Consider the following 19,332-nt stretch of genomic DNA (forward strand, 5'->3'; position numbering starts at 1 on the left):
TGCTGCATGCAGAAATGTACAGCTATAAGCAAACCTAATATTTATTTTAAAGCTGTAAGCGAGGTGCCCAGCTGCCCTCAGCACTTCCCTGAATGGGAAAGTGAGTAGGGAGATGTGAACTGATAAGCCAGGCAAGCCAGAGAGCAGGAGCTGGCTGCCACCGCGAGCCCTGCACTGAGAGCTGGGCCTTAATCCCAACTCTACCAAAACAGGGCACTCGGTAGCTTTGGATGAACCAGGCTGGCAGGAATCTTGGAGCTCTCCCACCCCGGTGTCCCCAAACTCCAGTGTGCAAGGAGGCTTATTAAATGTGAATTCTGATACCACAGGTCTGGGATAGGCCAGATGTGCATTTCATCAGGACCCCCCCCCCAGGTGATTCTGAGTGCTGGAGGAAACAATTCTCAAAGGGTAGTCAGGGGGCTTCCCTGGTGGCGCAGTGGTTAAGAATCCACCTGCCGATGCAGGGGACACAGGTTCGAGCCCTGGTCCCGGAAGATCCCACATGATGCAGAGCAACTAAACCCGTGTGCCACAACTACTGAGCCCGTGCACCTAGAGCATGTGCTCCGCAACAACAGAAGCCACCGCAGTGAGAAGCCTGTGCACTGCAACGAAGAATAACCCACCCTCACCGCAACTAGAGAAAACCCGCACACAACAACGAAGACCCAATGCAGCCAAAAATAAATAAATTTTTTTTTTTTTAAATAAAGGGGGTGGTCAGGACCTCTGGAAGCCCCTGCAGGGGAAGTGGAGACAAAGCTATTTCCATGGTACCAGTAAGACATTATTTGCCTTCTTCATTCTCCTTCTCTCACAAGAGTACAGTGGGGTTTTCCAGAGACTACATCACATGTGATACGGAACAGATCAAATGTAGCAGATAAGAGAATCCAGCTGTCTTAAGCTGTAGGACATTAGAGAGATTTACAAAATTGTCAAACAATTCCACTCATCTCGCTGCATTTCCTTTTGTTTTGGGAAACTGTTATTCCAAAGTTTCTGTTTTAACTTTTAAAATGGTAAATAATCATAGACATAACTCACATAAACAAAAGCTGGGTCCTCAATAATTTTTAAGTGTGTAAAGGGGTCCTGACATCAACCAGGTTTGAGAGCCACTGATCTAGCCCAACTCATATTTTAGGGATGAGGAAATTGGGGCTCAGAGAGCCATGACCTGCTGAGTCACGTAGTGACAGACACTAGACTACCTTGTGGGATGGATTGGATGCTCTCCAAGTCCCTCTCAATAAAACCTGGGATTGGGAGACAGCCTCACTGGCCGGATAGTACGTTGTCCCAGAAGTCACATCAGATGGCTTCTCAAATGATCTGGAGTGTTTTTCTTGGAAGCTGCTTGCTGGAGAGGGAAGAGCAATGGGTTTTGGTGTCAACGCTGGCCTTAGCGGGCTCCAGTTCCATTTCTTTCTAACTGTGCAACTGGGGCAAGTTATCGAATCTCAGAGTTTCCTCATGTGTGAAACAGGAATGACAAAGATCTCACAGGGTAGCTCTAGGGTTAAATGAAGCCAGTGGGACTTGTGTCTAGTACTTAGTACTCATACATTAGTTTCTACCTTTTTTTATGAAAGGGACTCAGAAAGGAGAGACATAAACTATAGTGGAAAATAGGACTGACAAAAAATTTCTCCCAGCTTCCTTGTGAAAGCTTCTGGGGAGAGAGAGGTAGAAGAACACATTTGCAGCTTCTTGCCATGCTCCTGAGTAGTTCCCATAGATCAAGCTCAGCTGGTGCAAAAATGGTCCGTTACTTGAATTGTTTGCTGTTGGAAAAATTCCCACTTGACAACACGTGCATGCATTTCACAATATCTATCTTCCTGATCCAAACACATCATCCCAGGCGTCTTCTCCTCTTCCCCATAGTCATGACCTCTGTTCTACACCCCTTTAGGGCACCAGCACATCCTATTAAGAGTGCTTTTTTCTCCCCAGAGGATCCCAAAACAGTGTCTGGGAACATGCGCTCAGTCTGAGCTTGGTCCACAGGGCTGACCGATGTGACCAACTTGACCAGAGTGGTGAAACAGCCCTTTCTCTGCTAGATCTCCAGCCCAGATGATACATTTTACTTTCAAATGCAAGCACCACAGTCCCTTTTTTCACAATACACAACAGGGTGAGACAAGGACTCACCTCTGTCCTCTTCCCTTAGGCTATGTTACAGACACTGAATTACTTTCTGGTTCCACAACAGGGCCTGGGTCACTGTTTTGACTGCTGTTGTCCTTGCTACCTCCCACTGCCTTGCAGTCCTGGCTCACAGTTTCCTCTCTTTTCCCAGGATGACTTGGACGCCTCCCCCGATGTGCCCACAGCAGTGGGCTTGTCGCTGCCTTCGTTTCTATCTCCCTCACTGTGCCATCAATCCGAAAGGACAGGGACCATGTCTATCTCCTTCCTAAGTGTATTTCTATCACCTTCCCATGCTCTGCACATAACAGATGGCCACTAACTGTTGCTGTCCAATGACAGTTTTGTAAAAGGGGCACCATTCAAGCCAGTTGGTCTGGGACAGTCCTTGTTCACACCTGTCTTCTTGCATAGTTTTAATAGCAATCCTTTTCACTCTCAAAATTGTTCTGGCTTGAATGATAAATTATGTTGGTATGCTAGTTTAAAATGGTATTATTTCTTCGTAGTATTGTACTTAAAGAAAAAAGATTTATTGAAGTATAATTTATATGCCAACGATTTCATACATTATAAAAGTGTACAGTTGGATGATTTTTAGTTAATTTATACTGCTGTGTAACCATCACCACAATCATTTTTTTTTTTTTTTTGCGGTACGCGGGCCTCTCACCGCTGTGGCCTCTCCCGCCGCGGAGCACAGGCTCCGGACGCGCAGGCCCAGCAGCCACGGCTCACGGGCCCAGCCGCTCCGCGGCATGTGGGATCCTCCCGGACCGGGACGCGAACCCGCGTCCCCTGCATCGGCAGGCGGACTCTCAACCACTGCGCCACCAGGGAAGTCCCATAATCCTTTTTAGAATACTTGCATCACCCCAAAAGTTTCCAACACGCCAAAAGTGCCTGTTTGTAGTCAATCTCTGCTCCCACCCCAGCCCTAGAAACCTGTGATCTATTTAATGTCTGCACAGTTTTGCTTACTCCTAGAAATAAATGGAATAATATGTAATTTTTGGTTCTGGCTTCTTTCACTTAGCATAATGTTTTTGAGGCTTATCCATATCATTGTATTTATGAGTAGTACATTCCTTTCTATTGCTGAGTCATATTTCATTGTGCATAATTTTGTTTATCCTTTTATCTGTTGGCTATTTGGATTGTTCTAGGTTGGGCATTAAAATATAATTGTTTTGAACATTTATGCACAAATCATTGTGTGGGCATATGTTTTCATTTCTCTTGGGTAGATACTTGGGAGTGAAATTGCTGGGTTATATGCTAAGTGTATGTTTAACTTGTTAAGAACTGCTAATCTATTTTTGAAGCGGCTATACCCTTTCCCACAAGCAGTGTACAAGGGTTCTAGTTTCTCCACATCCTCGCCAACGCTTGATACTATCTTTGTGATTACAGCCATCCTAGTGGGTGTGAAGTAGTATCTCATCGTGGTTTTAATTTGCATTTCCCTAACAAGGTTGAACACATTTTCAAGTGCTTACTAGCTACTCACATATCTTCTTTGGTGAGACCTCCATTCAGATCTTTTGCTTGTCCACTGAAAATAAATATTAGAATAGACTTATATTTATAGAAAAGTTGCTCAGTTCAGAAAGTTCCCTTATATAGCCCTCACCTAGTTTCCCCTATTGTTAGCAGCTTGACACTACCATGGTATATTTGTCATAACCAAGAGTTTAGTTTAACGCTATTAACTAAACTCCAGACTTATTATTACAAGTACCACTTTTCCACTAATGTACTTCTCCTGTTCTGCTTCCATCCAGAACATTATGTCATCATGTCTCTTTAGTTTCCTCTGATCTAGGAAAATTTATTGTCTTTTCTTATTTTTTATGACCTTAACAATTCTTAATTCTAGGTCCTTTGCCATTTCCCTATACATTTTAGAGTCCGTTTGTTAATTTCTACACAAAATGCCCCTAGGGTTTTACAGGGAGGGTGCTGAATCTATAGATTTTGGGGAGAACTGCCATCTCCACTGATTTAGATCTTCGCTGCAGCAACGTTTTGTAGTCTGAGTGTATAGGCTTTGCACTTCTTTCATTAGATGTATTCCAAAGCAACTTTTGTCTTACTGTGGATAGAACCTTCCTAATTTCATTTTCAGATTGTTCATTATTGGTATACAGAAACACCTAATATATGTATGTTGATCTTCTGTTTGGAGACTTTGTTACCTGCAATCATGTCATCTGTGAGTAAACACAATTTTACTTCTTCCTTTCCAATCTGAATGCCTTTTGTTTTCTTTGCCAATGGTAGTGGCACTTTGATTGGGGTGTTCAGTCTATTTCACGTGTAATGTATACTGTCAATATGGTTGGATATATGGGTGCCATTTTGCTATGTTTTCTACGTCTCATGTCTTCCTTGTTCCTTTGTTCTCTTTTTACTGCTCTGTTGTGTTAATTTGTACGTGTGTGTACTACCTTAATCCCTAGGTTGATTTTTTCCCCTCTAGGTTGATTTTTTAACTAAATCTTGAGTTATTTTCTTAGTGGTTGTCTAGGGATTACAATATGCATCTTTAATGTATTACAATGTACTTCAGCTTAATATTGAACATTTCTGGTAAATATAGAAACTTTACTACAATATAGCTCCATTTTCTTGCTGTCCCTTTTTGCTATTACTGTCATGTATTTTTTTAATCTGTATATTGTAAGCCCAATAATATATGTTATAATTACTAGTTCAAAGAATCTTAAATTTTTTTAAGAGAAAAAACATAAAGTGTCTTATATTTAATCATGCATTTATCATTCCAGAGATCTTCATTCTCTTTCAGAGACTGGATTTCGTAGTTCAGCCTTGTAGCAAATGAGAGAGACTCAGAATCAGAAAATGCAGAGTAGCTTCAAAGAGGGCAAACAGAGCAGCGCCTCCCCAGACGCCTGCCATCCTCCAGGGGCTAACAATCTGCAGGGCACCACCTCCCGTGTGTCCTGCTTCCCTCCCCGTATCAAAATAAGCTAATGCCTATGAAAGTTCCTTGGGAATTTCAAGTACTGTATGATTTAAGATACCATTATTAATATTATCTAATTTGAAACAAGAAACTCAGCTCAGGGAAGTTGACTTTCTCAGCTAATTAGTGGCAGAACTGAACTTTAACCCAAGTCGACTAGGGCCGAGCCCAGCACTCTTTCCTCATCAGATTAGCAGGCCATAATTATGCAAACTCACAGAGACATATTTTCACAGAGAAATTGGGTATATCTGTATGTTAGAGACATTTAGTTGGCTTTAAGTGGAAAGGTAAATTGAAATGAACTTTCAATCACTAGTTTGGGAGACCAAACAGCACTTGTAATAACTTTACAGGTAGAACTTTACACAATTGCTTTCTTCAAGATAGACTTTGTACCTCTCATAACTTTCAACTTTTCTGCAACTACTTCCTTTTTCTGTTAGGCTTGGTTACAAGGAAAACCTACTATCAGATTTTGCTGCAGGAACAAATTGATTGCTCTAGTCTGAGATTTGGCAAAGGAGAAATTATGCTGAGTCAATGTGACTAAACATCTGGACACACCCAAGTTACCACTGCAAAGCATCATTTTAGGCAAACATGTTTAAATATCTAATCAAACAGCCAATAATTCTTTCTTCTATTACTAATGGTACATGCTACACGGCCTTCTCATTTCTTTGTTAAAGTGCTAACAACCAGCAAAATATACTGCTTCCCAGCATGGTTGGAAAGCTACAGCAAACTGGCTTAAGGAGAGCAGGGCTGGGACAAAGGCAACTCTCCCCAGAGATGAATGGGGTAAAGCCAGGGCTGGCTGGGGCCAGAGCTTCATGCTGACCTTTAGTTTTTAGAAAACCCTCAAATTCTTGGCTTTTAATGCTTAAGTCAACTCACATTACTATTCATCTTCACAATTTTTTGCCTTGCTCTAATTCCCCAAATCCCAAATCAAAGCCTGGGCAGGAATTCTACAGAACAACCCTTCTCTGCAAACCTCCCAAGGCTGAATCCTTTGTTTGACTTACATAAGAGGGTGTGTAAGTAACATACTAGTTGGGATAGATTTGAAAATCCCAGCTCTGACACTCACTTGCTGTATAATTCCTGCAACTGAACTCAAATGGCTTGTTTGCAGAGTGGGTAGGAAGAGCGATTTTGAAAAAACCCAGAGATCATATGTTCTAAAGCCAGAGTGTACGCGTGTGATGTGCTCAGAAAAGCTAAAAATTTAAGACTGTGCAGAGACCAGAAGTTTTTCTCTTTTTTTTCGGCCACGCCACGCGACATGCGCGATCTTAGTTCCCCGACCAGTGATTGAATCCGTGTCTCCCGCAGTGGAAGTGCGGAGTCTTGTCCACTGGACAAGAAAAATCAGATATAAAAGTAATGCATTAAATAAACATGTACTGTTCCAAGGGACCTCCTGATGTTCTATACTGTCAGCTTTGCAAGAGCCATGGCAACGACGTGACCCTGGATGCGGCCCAGATATAAGGGACAACCCGCTTTATAAGAACTAATGCAGTTCAAACAAAAAGTCCAGTGCAGTTCAGGAAGACATGGCCTAGAGTTGACCAATGAGTCTCAGGGAAAAACCAATGACCAGGAGGACCCGCGAAGGCTCCTGTCACTTAGCTCTCTGCCTGGGTGCTGCCTACAACTTGGTGTCGCCTCCTGGCACCGCAGATAAACAGCACTGCTCCCCCAGGACCCAGGGCTGAACTCCCCTCTCATGCCCCTCCAAGCCCGCCGGCCACCTCCAGGGGATCACGCCAGCAAACTCTCTGTTCTGGTCTCGTCCCACCGCCAGGTTTTCCCTTCTAGTGCATTCATCCCCATCAGCAGACACACATGCTGGGCTATCGCCTTCCTTTAAAATAGAAACCTCTCCCTGACCCCTTGCCCCCCCGCCCCGTATTACTCACTCAGCCTCTTCTCCCACTTTTCCTGGCACCTACTCTGGGTACGCTTTCTTCCGCACCACTCGTGAAGATGCTCTACTCGCCGACGACCTCGTCAGAGCACAGGCACTCCTGATGTCTCCTCCCATGTGAAGTGAGCTCTCTTACTGGAACATTCCTGCTTCCGCCAGCTCCTCACAGAGGGCCAGGAGAGAGACGAAACTGCCTGAGTTTGGGGGGAGCCCCTGGCATGGCCAGCCTGACCACTTCTTCCCTCTCTCTGGGGACCTCGGCTGCCATCAGGGGACCTCTTGGTTCACGTGGAAGCTTACGAGAAATGCAGGGTCTCAGGCCCCACCCGAGGCCTCCTCAGCCAGAATGTGCACCTAGTATGACCTACGGGGGAATCTTACGCACATTAAAGTTCACGATGCACTGCTCCCGGCCCTCTAGTTCTGAGGCTCGGTATCACGGAATTCATTTACCCACAGACAGAAGCCACATTCTCTAATCATAGCTTTAACAGTAACGAAGGTGATATTTCGATCTCCTATCTGCCTTATTCTTTTGTTTATTAGTTGGCTCTGAAACCGGGAGAAAGTGATGGCATTCACTGGCTCCCTCAAGCTTCCTAGACCTGTTGCCAAAACCTGCGGTCACTGCTCAGTTCTTATTTTAACCCGTCAGCTGCTCTTGACACGGCTATCACTTCCTCCGTCTTCAAACACTTCCTTCACTTCACTGCCAAATACCACGCTCTCCTCACAGCCACTTCTCCTGGTCCCTCTGCTGTCGTCCTCTCTTCCTACTGCTCCAGGCCGCAGAGCCCTTGGTTCTCACAGCTACTCGCTCCCCGATCTCCCCACCTCTTGCCTTTATTGTCACCTTCATGGGTCAGTTTCCAAATGTGTCTCCAGCCCCCACCTCTCCCCCGAATGCGACTGCCTCATGGACCACACATGCAGGTGAACACGGCCACAACCTAGTCCTCTATTCAGAACCACCCTCAGCTCTTCTAGAACCTCCAGCCTCCTTCACCCTAGGGAACCACAAGGCCGTCCTGTTTGCTCAGACACACGTCCCGGGAGTTACCACCCTCCTTTCTCGACATGCGGTCCCTCGGCGGACTCTGAGTTCTAACAGTAAAATGTGTCCTGAATCTGGCCCTTCCTCCCCGAATCTACTGCTGCTAGTCCGAGCCTCCATCCTCCCCCCGGGACGCTGCGGCAACAACTTCCCATTTGGCCCCCTTTCCTCCACGGGTCCCCCATCTCTACACACACAGGCTGCTCTCCACCCAGCCATCTGAATGGTCTTTTAAAACACTAGTAAGATCATGGGACTTATCTTCTCAAAATCCGCTCTTGGTTCCTTGCTATTTTGGAATCTTCTGAGGACACCGCTGCCTCAGGTACCTACTTACTCTGCATGGAGACCTCTTTGCCCAGGGATTTGCATGGCTTACCCGTTCTTTCATTCAGGAGTCTACTCAAATGTCATCTCCCAAAAGAGGCCTTCCCTGACCACACAATCTAAAAAGACGCTTTCTTCCCATCCCTTCTAATCTTTTATTCAGCTTTTCTTTGCTCTGTAACATTTTAAATTTGTGTAACAAGTGTCTTCCCTCATTGGAATGGGAGGGCCCCGGGTATAGGGCCTGCTCTGTTCGCTGCTGAATCATCAGAACCCAGCGCTTGCTGGGGACAGGTGGGCCCTCAGACATGCCCTGGACGAACTGCTGCTTTTTGCCCGAATGCCGCTTCCCTTCCCTGCTTCCATTTCTCCCCCAAATACCCAGGACAGTGGTCCCTTCTCATTCTCTGCTCACAACAGGAACTTGTTAAATTGACACAGTGAAAATTTCAACCCTCCATCACCCACCCTACAACAACACTACAGAATCATTGGTAGGTATATAAACAGAGGCTTTAGGAGAAAAAAAAGGCGAATCTTCCACCTAAAATAGCCACTTCCCTAACCGGGAGGAAAGTACTTTCTAAGAAACAGCATCACATTAGTTATAGAATAACTGCTGCTTTGCATTATCAGAAAGGAACATGTAGGTCATAGCATGGTGACATCTGTCCCAGAAGAGTAATGTCTTTGCAAATCAAGAAAAATATTTGTGTAAATACCTTTCAAAGGGTGTAGGAATAAACGCACATCAAGAGCCTTCTGATGCACTGGTTGTACCTTTATTATTTTTACCTCGTTCACTAATAGCTCCGTGATGCAAGGTTGCCATACACAGTTAGATAATGTCTGCATTGCACATCTAAGGCTATACAGCAGAAGAACCAGAATTAGTACAAATACAAGAACTCTATTTACATTCTGTATACTCAGGCTCCGAACATCAGATAATATTTACATAATAAAACATGGAAATGAGAATCTGAAATTAATAATGTACATTGTTGCTAAATGTGCTCAACTCCTTCCCTGGGGAGAGATCAGTTTGCAAAGTCTTGGTTCAAAAAGGCCACTTATGCTTCATGGGTTTTGTGCATGAGGATGGTGACAAGGGACTTGAAGTCTCACCGGACAAGTACTTCAGAGCCACAAAGTCTAAGACGACTCACAAGAAGGCTGATGGATTCCTCGGGTGAACTGATGCCAGAATACGCAGCATGAAAAAAATTAACTTGAAGACATGAAAACAACACACGACGGCCAGGGTTTGGCAAGAGACCAACCTCAACTCGGACATTCCGTCTGAGCACAAGCCGTTTTGGCTGAATTTTTAATGTGAAATTTGTATCAACCCTAACTTCTTCCTTTAAATGACTAGAGGCTTTCCTAAGATTTTATGGGGCTCGAACACAGGTTTCATAAATGGCCTTTTGGAACACAACAGCAGCAGATCATCTCTCAGCTGATATCTCCATTTACTAAGGAAGCACAAATCAATACATTCCTGCTACACAGTCATGGTCTGGCCACACACTTGGGTGAATCATCACTGGCCACAGTGGACAGCTGCAGTGCACACGAGTTAGAGTCCTATTTAAATACATTCAGCAAACCTTCTGAGAGCAGCAGCAAAATTAGTCTCTTTCTTTTTAAAGAGCAGGTTAACAATCACATTTTAAAAAGGGAACCAAAAGGTAAAATGAAGGACCCAAGTCAAACAAGAAATGAACAAGCCCTGATACTGTCCAGGAGAACCCTAGTGGAACCCAGACGAGGGAATGCCAAGTACCAGCAGGTGCTACACGCTAGGTCATCCTTGCTTTTCCAGTTCAATGTGCAATTAATTATAGCTGTATAAATATACAAATACCTTACAAAATTAAATATCCCTGTAAATTAGACAACAAGCAGCAGACAACAAAGTCTTTGCTTTGATATATGTGCCAGGAGAAGTCATTTTACTTTAGGTACCAAAAGATCTTCCACAATGGCTTCATTGATTCCTTCATCTTACAAGAGCTGAAAAATCTCACCCACAATCTGAGTAGTCGTAGTTGGGAAAAATCATTTCCCTCGACTTCCCTCACATTACCAAAACGTACTGGAATCCAAGTGCTCACCCAGCTGCCAAAAGCAGCCCTTCCCTGCGCTCGTGGCTGTGTGCGTGGGCTGGCGGACCCCGCAGAGCCCGGCCTGAGAGCTCAGTGACCCCCAGGCAGGCGCGGAGACAGGAGGCTGTGAGCACTGGTCTGGTGGAAGCTGTGAGGCCGTCTTTTGCTCTGGCGGGAGAAAGGAGGATGGGGGAGGGAGGGGAGGAGATGGCTACTCTAGCGCTCATTTCCCCTAAATTTGTATAAGTGTTCTTTCTTGCTTAATTATTATTTGCTCGTTTAAAGGTGTGCTTCAAGGAAAAAAAAAAAAAGCAAACAAACCAACCCTTAAAAGGTGGTTTCCTTAAAGGTTTGAGTTCTTTCAACTTTCCTGACACTATGGCTTCCATGAAAGCCTCATAAATAATTCCTGCCATAAATTCTCTCTCAGAGCTTCAAAGTGGGGATGGACCTGCCTGGAAAGGGAACATCAATCCTGAAACTGCTCCAACTCCAATCTGAAAACAGACCCCTAGAGAAAGGGGCACCAGTGGGGGCTGTGTACCGGGGAGCCGCAGCCAAGGCCCCCACTGCCTCACAAGGCCTTCTCACCTCGGCCTCTTCTAGTGTCTGACATTCCAAAGCAAAGACTTTCCAAGCCAGTTTTGTTTAAGTTAGGATAAAAAACATCTTACTGTATCACTTGATTCTATCTCCCTCGGCTCCCCCCGGCCTCCTTTTGCCACAGACACGGGTCCTCCTATCAGACTCTGTAACAGCAGCAGCAGCCATGATTTAATTCGAAAAGTAACCTTCAAATCTCATCTTCGTTTCCCTGAAACTAGATTTAATTTCAGCCCAGGAAGCTGTCTCTAAGCACGGGCAGACCCTGGATTTGAGTGGACACTGGAAGGGCACATTGTGTCCATTAGACAAGAAACCTCTAACTACTTTAAAGTCTGAAGCACCATTTAGAAAACAAGTAACATTAGAGTTAGTGACCTATGTTTTAAGGAGAGGAAGAAAGTTAAAAACTCTACCATAGAATTTTTCTTGATCATTTTTCAGGTAAGGTCATAGCCTTTGATTTCTAGTCTTTCTTTTGTTAAGCTCTCCGTGACTCCCTTTTCCCCTCTTTGCAAAGCAATTATGATGAACGAAGCCAGGAGATGAGCCCCTCCAGGAAGGCAGAGGCAAGGGTCTGGGTGCTGGCGAGCCTGCCCAGCACCCATCCTGCTGAGCGCACGGGCCCTTCCCCTTTGCTACCTGAGAGTCAGCACCCTCGAGGCGGAGGACCCCCGGCGGAGGATCTCCACCAAGTGGCAGCAAGCAGATACCTTCCTGAACACCTGAAGGATGGATGGTCAGAGGTGTGAGCGAGGGCAGTAAAGGATGGTACAGAACAGCCCCACGTCAACTGGCAAAGCAACTGAAGTAACTGGAGGCCTTCTCTCCCATGTCATTCCTGTGACACTTACTGCAGCTGAAAGAGAAAGAGCATCTTCCACAATGGCCTCTGGAAGCAGGCGATCCTGTTCTGTCACAGAAGGAGGCTACCGGCAGTGAGCTCCTCCTTCCTCCTCTGGCAGTACTTCCACGCACGACGGAGATAACCAAGGAGGAGACAAATGACCAGGCCTGGGGCCAGGGTTCAGGTGGACCCTCTTCTCTGCCCGGCCAGGGTTCAGGTGGACCCTCTTCTCTGCCCCCAGGTGTCCTTTTGCTCTTAGTGGTGGCAGGAAGTCCGTTATAATTCTGGGGTCCAGAAAGCAAAGCCTGCCATGTTCACTTATCTATGAGCATAGGGAGACAAGCATCATTGAAAGTGTTTTCAATTTGACAAGGATCACTGAAAATGACCTCTGGATTCAGAGGGAGACATCCAAGTTTACACTTAAGAGTTCGATTTCTTTGATCAAAGGGAGCTACAACAATCACAAGGTCACTACCTGGCATTATCATAATCATAATGATGACAAAGACCATCAAGTTCATCACCAGATAGTGAAACACTCCCTCCTTGTGGGATATTTGTATATGACATCATGGCACTAATTCCAAACTGTACCACTGTCATTACTAACTCCAAGAACAGAACTGAGACTCTGAGAGAAGAGGCTCCCTCCCAGTGGAGACAAACAGCTCACAGGGGCCCTGCTGTGAGGAACTACAAGCATCCCACTGACCCCCCACTGTCAGGCCCAAGTCCCACGGTCCTTTGAAATCCATCAGCGATAGCCTTGGCTCTTTCCTTCTTATAAGGTCAACAGCAGCCACTGTCCCAAACCTGCTGAAAAGTCTCTTCCACTAAATGAAAATTACATAACTATGTTCTAAATAAGCCCTAATTTCAGAGAATATACCTGTCCCATTTTTAAGCTCACTACAACCCTTTCCCTGAATGGAAAATGTAAGGATTAGTCATGGCAAAAAGAGACAGAAGGGGAAAAGGTTAAGTTTTTTCCTCTCAGGTTCTAAAAAAGACCAGATGTCTCTTCCTTTAGTCTCTAAGCCACCCAAGAAAAATTAAAATTATATCACAATGAAAAGAAAAAAGTATTATGTTGTCTTGAACAACAGACAGAGATATCCAAAGACAGAAGTACAGACATCAGAGGTGGTCATATGGGGACCTATCACACAAAAGGAAGCCAAAATTCACCAAAAAATAATTGGGAGATTCACTGGATCCCCTCTGGATTTTTGTTTTTTTGTTCGTTTTTCCCCCCCTTTTGTTAGGCCACATGCTTCTAACAAGATTCTCAGCACAGGAAAAAAGAAAAGAGTACAGAGCAATGGGGACGGGGGCCAGGAGCGACAGAAAAAGTGCTGGACGAGAAGGGACGAGCACTTAAGCCACAGGATCACACACAAGAATAACCATCAAGAATCACAAAGAGGAATGAGAGGTAACACTTTCTTTATCTCTCGGAAGGCGAGTGAGGGCGCTCGGCAGTCACCTAGTACTTCGGTTGGCTTGGGCATCTGCGGGAGAGTTTTGACCTGTGGGCAGAAAAGGGATCAGAGGATCAGACAGACGGCAGGACTGGAAAACTGGATCTGGGGCTCTTGCCCTCGCAGGTATTCCTCCTCTGTGCTCCCCTCCTTGCATGTCCTCCCATCCTGCACCGCAGGCCCGGGTCTCTAAGCCCCTGAACAAAGAGGCCGGCCAGTGGTCCTCCTCACTCTGGGGACCCTGGGACACAAGCCCCTCACAGGATCTGAGGCTGGATCATATGGCCGAATATTGGGAGACCGTTAAGGTTCGCACAATCTTCCCTTTACTCGGTCCCACAGACCCCAGCTGTAGACCCCTTAAGAATAAAAAGTCAAAGCAGGAGATTAACTGGGTACAAATGTGACCAGAGTCTCTTCAGCCATTCGGGACACCAGATGCCACCTTATGAGAAGCTGAGGCCTCATCGCCACCTTACAACCACACTTACACTCCTGTCCTTCCTCTATTTTAAACTTGTTTGCAACAAGACTTCCTTTTCTGTTTATGTTGACGTCCCTGGAACCAAAAACCAAGGAGAGGAAGCAAACACGGGAACAACTTCTTACCGTATTGTGCCAGCAAGGAGTGGGTTAAAGGCATATAACCAGTCGTTCATGTCTTTGTCATTGAGAGCCTGCAAAAGGACCCCACGGTGCTTTGTGCATACAGCAAAGGTGTTCGGTGTCTGAAAGAGACACAGGAAGATGAGAAAGTTACTATGGATACTGGACAATGGGGACCACCAGCCATATTCAGCGGGCACACGGCCCTTCACACTGAAGGTTCAGAGACACCAAATACAAAAGAGAGATTCCACACCACACGACGGAGTTCAGAACTCAACAGGGAAGGCTCTGCGTGGCAATGAAAAGCAAGAGAGGGCAGGACTGACCTTCACCATGGCCTGCTGGTCCTCACTGTATTCCACCTGCGCTGTGGACAAGTTAATGATGCCACGCTCCACCGGGTCTTTGTCACTGTTATAGATGAAGACATAGGGGCGACGGACCACGACAAAATGTTTAGCCCAGTTGCTGGAAAGTGGCTCCTTGAAATGCAGATATCCTTTCTTAGAGACCACTGAGCTGAAAAGGACAGTACAAGAGAGGTTAGTTTCTCACAAAAATAAAGTGATCATGAGGCGAGGGCCATCAAAACAGACCCAGGCCAAGTCCCTAGGCTGAACGAAACAGGCAAATGATCTACTTGGTCTAGAATCTTATCTGCTGAAGAAATGCAGCGAAAGAGCACAAAGCACCACCACCACATGCTGTGCCGGGTGGCGGTGATACACCTGGAGTGGAAACCCAACCAGCACTCTTTCACCCTGATTCCATTTGCATTAGACTGTAATGCAGACGTCATGTAGAAGAGCTGAAAGTAAATTCCTGCTAATTTGTCTTTTAATACCTGGCATCCCTGTTCAATATAGTACTCACCCTGGTCTAATTTCTTCAATATCTGGAACAAGATTGAGAAATTCATTTTTTCCTGCTCGGGCCAAGTAGGGCGTTTCCACAGTTGGGACAATCTGAAACTGTTCAAATTCTGGGCAGGGACTAGAGGCCTGGGAATTGGCTTCTGGGGTCCTTGAAAAGAGAGAGGTTAGGAAGAAAGGGGGTAACAGGTGCTTCAGTAAGGTCAATACACAACCGTCTCACCAGGAGGAACAATGCCTCTCCCTGAACACCAGGGATCTTGCAAACATCAGTTCCAGAGAGCTTGGCTAAGAAGACAAAGCTGGCGTCCGAAACGTAATCCCAAATTCACCTGGTGTCATCCTCCGGCAGTTACAAAGGAAACTCATCACTGATGACCACCAAGTCACTCAGTCTCTCTTCCTACCCTGACGCCCTCTCAACAGAAGGGTACTGAATATGAACGCCATTCCTCTATATGTTTCTATTTAGTCTCAAGGCCATACCTAGGGCGCCACCTAGGGCAGTGGTTCTCAAAGTGAGGTCCCTGATCAGCAGCATCAACTTCATCTGAAAACTTGCTGGAAATTCAAATTCTCAGGCTCCAACTCAGACATACAGAATTAGAAACTCTGAATGGGGTTCAGCCACCTGGGCTTTAACAAGCCTCCCAGGTGATGCTGATGCCACTGAAGTCTGAGGACCACTGCCTGAGGGGCTGGCAGAGCGAGCAAACACATGAGAAGAACCTGGGCCCCTGAACGGCTGTCTGGAGCAGAGCTGCTCCACCAACCAGGACCAGCTCTGAACTGATGTGAGAGAGATAATCCCCCACGCTCTGTATTGTTATCTTTGTAGAGCAGCTTAGTCTAATTAATTGCATTTCACCAATTCCAAAAAGCCCATTTTTCTCAAACTTTACCATTTCTCGAATTGGGATGCATCTTGTAATTGATGGCATGTCACATTTTAGTTGGCATTGCTTTTTCTTTTAGTGGCATATAAAAATAATGTCTTAGAGTTGATGGCATCCCAAATTCAGTTAAATTACCTGGTTGTGTTATTTTCTCCAGCCCACTGCCTCAGTGTTGATACAGAAAGATAGACAGCTGGATGATAACCAGGTGGGTTGTGACAGGTGAGCATAATGAATGGAGACAGGGCAAAGGAGACTGATGGCGCACTGCACAGCAGTGATTCTAATGATGAATTCGTGGAATCATTCATGGACTTCATCTCTATTCTTCTTACCTATATGCTTTCTTGTGTCATTAAAATATTTTTTCCAAAGTAGTTTCAAAATATTTTTCCCAGGATGGGGCTTCCTGTGTCTGATCTGACTGGGGAGACAATCAGGGGTGTGAATACAAGAACAAATCACGCAAAAGGGGACGAAGAAGAGGAGTCAGTGACTTGATGCAGAAAGTTAGTAAAACGTATGACGTTAAGAGACGTCAGCAGCATCTTCCCAGTCACTGTGACATCCAGAAAAGGCTCCCACATGTTTCCCAAGGCTGCCTAGGGGGACGGTGCTGCCCTCGGTTGAGAACCACTGAGCTAGCGGAAGGTTGGCATTTCCCTTGGTTCTTATATTAGCTTTTGTCAGTGAAATCTGGGTACTTACTTCTGATCCAAAGAGTTGCCCCTAGCATCTATCAAAGAGGGGCAGGTGGAGGAGGGAGTGAGGGTAGCACTGCTAAAACTGGACACAGAGGGATCCCGTCCGACTGGAGAGATATCAGACAACTGGAAGAAAACAGAACACAGCAAGTGAGATTCAGATGAACAAAACCACCTCTGCAGTAAGAAGCTTTGACAGCCAGTGACCTCATGTTCATAAATCCTCTTCTGTTTCAGGTCATTCAAGAAAACAATCCTTACGAATATTTTATGGCCAAAGTGTCAGAATAGGAATCAAGACATTTATAAAAGAGGCAAGGCTAGCTTTTTATATTTATAAAATATGTTTGTATTTTATATTGCTACAGCTTCCTGCATTAACTAAATGACCCTATCTATATGTGCCGAGAACTAAGAACAACAGGCACTGTTCTAAGAATATGGCAGAGGCCCTGCCCTCCTGGAGCTTACACTTTAAGTGGAGAAGGCAGATAATAAACCAATCAACAAACACTTTAAGAAGTGTCAGGCAGGGATCAGTGCTACAGCAAAAAGTAAAGCAGAGAAGCAGGTTAAAAGGTTTCAGAGAGCTGCTGGCCTTACATAGGGTGGTTAAGGAAATCCGCTCCAAGGAGGCAACATCTGAGCAGAAAAATGAAATAAAGAAGTGAATCATGGGACTATCTGGAAGGTTATACTGGGAAAATGCACAGCCACTGTACACAACCTCAAGGAGGAAAGCTTGGAGTGTCTAGGGAATAGCAAAAAAGGTGAAGATGACCAGAACAGAGTGAATGATGCAGAAATTCTTTAAAGTGTTCACCTCACTCTTTGTTGAAGGCAACAAAATTTCATGCCACCAAGAACCTCAGGACTTCTTGTGCCTTGCCATATAATAATATATCACCCCCTGCAGAATACTCTTCTCCAAGGGATTCAGGGAAAAGCCCAAATGTTTCCCATCTCATAATTACTCTAAGAGACACAGAAGAATACTTTTATCTTCAGAAGTCAGTGTTCTGACTGAAAAATTAAATAAACGAAAGAGCGGATATGTCATACATCCTCACATGTAATGTTCTGCCCATCTCAAGCCACCTAAAAGCAGCAAAGCCTGAGGACAGGAAGTGAGAGCTGCTCACCTTGCAGCCACTGATGCTGCCGTGCACCTGGCCGAATTCTCGGTTGAAAGTGTGGGTGAGAAGTTGCAGGCACTAGGGAAGAGAGAGGGAAGAGTAAGTTTCAATGGTTAAACAAAGCCCGGGATTAAAGCAGGAAGGGAAATAACATGCCTACGACTCACAGTGGAGCTCAGGTGCTGCTCAAATAGCTCTAGAAATTAACTGAGTACATAGCAAGAGAAGCCTGGTACATGCCTAACAAAGACAATAAAATGAGTGGATAAAAAGCCATTCTCATGACTACAAAAGTGAATTACCGTAAACACCATAGTTTAAAGCGCTTAAGAATGCAACAGCATCCCTTTCATTCTCCATTTGCCCTGGTACTAAAAGGCATGGAGGTTTCTGGATGGACATACATTCCCAAATCAACTAGACGACCATTCGATTATTGAAAAGAACACAAAATCCCTCTTATTTCTATATTCCATTGTCAGCCAGTTGCCCAGACCCACATGCCTGGTGGTCACCCTCAACAACCTCTCTGCCCTCTCCTGCTGTTATCCAGGCAACAAGGAATGCGGATTCTACCTTCCAAACGTCTCTCCCGTGATTCCTCTTCATCCCACCCACCCCCGCCATAGTTAAAAACTTTACCGTTTCTCATCTGGATTACTGAAATAAAGAATTCTTTCTGCCTCTAGCCTGTCTCTTCACCACAAGTCCATCCTCTTTACTGCTGCCAGAGAAATCTTCCTAAAACAAATACCTGTTTGAAACATTTCCAAGTCACTCCCGGGATATTCTGGACGCTTTAGTCCAGCACATAGGCTCTTCGTGATCTGGCCCTGCCCTATCTCTCCAACTCCATCTCCTGTCCCTCTCCTGCACGGATTCCCTCACACTGATCATGCAGGACGCCGCTGGCTCTCTCCTGCGCATCCTTCCAAGGTCAGTCCACGAGTACCCTCCTGGGCAGGCCTCTCCTCCGGCTCCCACAGCATTCTCGACCAAACCTCTATTGTAAGCTTGTCACCCCCTCGCCTGTCAACTTATTAAGGGTAGAAGTTAAGTCTCATTTACTTCTATATTCACAGTGTGAGCACAGGCCTTGAACAGAGGCCCTCAAAGAAAGATGAAAATGCAAGTGAAAAAAACAGAAACACCAGCTCACAGAGCCTCACGGGGGAAAATGCTCAGCAGAGGCAGGGAGCCACACCTTGGTAGCCAGCTCTTTCTCTCGATCCACCAGGCTTTCAATGTCTGTGGAGTCGTAGCCACTGCTCTCACTGGGTGTGATGGCACTTTCAAAGGTGGTGGTTGAGATCTGAGAGGAGATGCTGGTGGAGGTGCTGAGGGTCCCACTGCTGAGGCTGGGGGACAACGAGTCGCTCAGGGATGTGGGGATGCTGTCACCAAGTCTCTCACGGAGCAGCAGGAAGTGGCGGGTTTTCTCCACCTAAGAAGATCAACACTACAGCCTCAGCAAACACAAAGCTCATCAAGATCTTAATAAGCAAAATATTATGCCTCCATCATGATCGAAAACTGCAAAGCCAGGATCACAGACAGGAGGTGAGTGTAAGACTGATGCTGCGGGAATCTTGCCCGAGAGT

General features: G+C 45.6%; 1 protein-coding gene across 10 annotated transcripts in view; it reads right to left on the reverse strand.

The window, feature by feature from the left end:
• Positions 1–2,677: 2,677 nt before the first annotated feature.
• KIF1B (kinesin family member 1B) overlaps positions 2,678–19,332 on the reverse strand; it is a 154,690-nt gene continuing 138,035 nt past the window's right edge. For 8 of the 10 annotated variants that reach the window (XM_073796220.1, XM_033843487.2, XM_019930890.3 and 5 more), the window contains 7 exons: positions 18,936–19,175; positions 17,738–17,809; positions 16,600–16,721; positions 14,997–15,146; positions 14,450–14,642; positions 14,124–14,242; positions 9,230–13,562 (listed from right to left, as the gene is read on the reverse strand). In XM_073796220.1, the coding sequence (XP_073652321.1) occupies positions 13,520–13,562; positions 14,124–14,242; positions 14,450–14,642; positions 14,997–15,146; positions 16,600–16,721; positions 17,738–17,809; positions 18,936–19,175 (939 nt within the window). In that variant the 3' untranslated portion in view covers positions 9,230–13,519. Of the gene's footprint in view, positions 3,716–9,229; positions 13,563–14,123; positions 14,243–14,449; positions 14,643–14,996; positions 15,147–16,599; positions 16,722–17,737; positions 17,810–18,935; positions 19,176–19,332 lie in introns of those variants that run through there. The other 2 variants (XR_012328077.1, XM_073796210.1) reach the window with 2 other exon arrangements.

The sequence above is a fragment of the Tursiops truncatus genome, chromosome 1 (genome assembly GCF_011762595.2).
Source record: "Tursiops truncatus isolate mTurTru1 chromosome 1, mTurTru1.mat.Y, whole genome shotgun sequence".
Classification (NCBI taxonomy): domain Eukaryota; kingdom Metazoa; phylum Chordata; class Mammalia; order Artiodactyla; family Delphinidae; genus Tursiops; species Tursiops truncatus.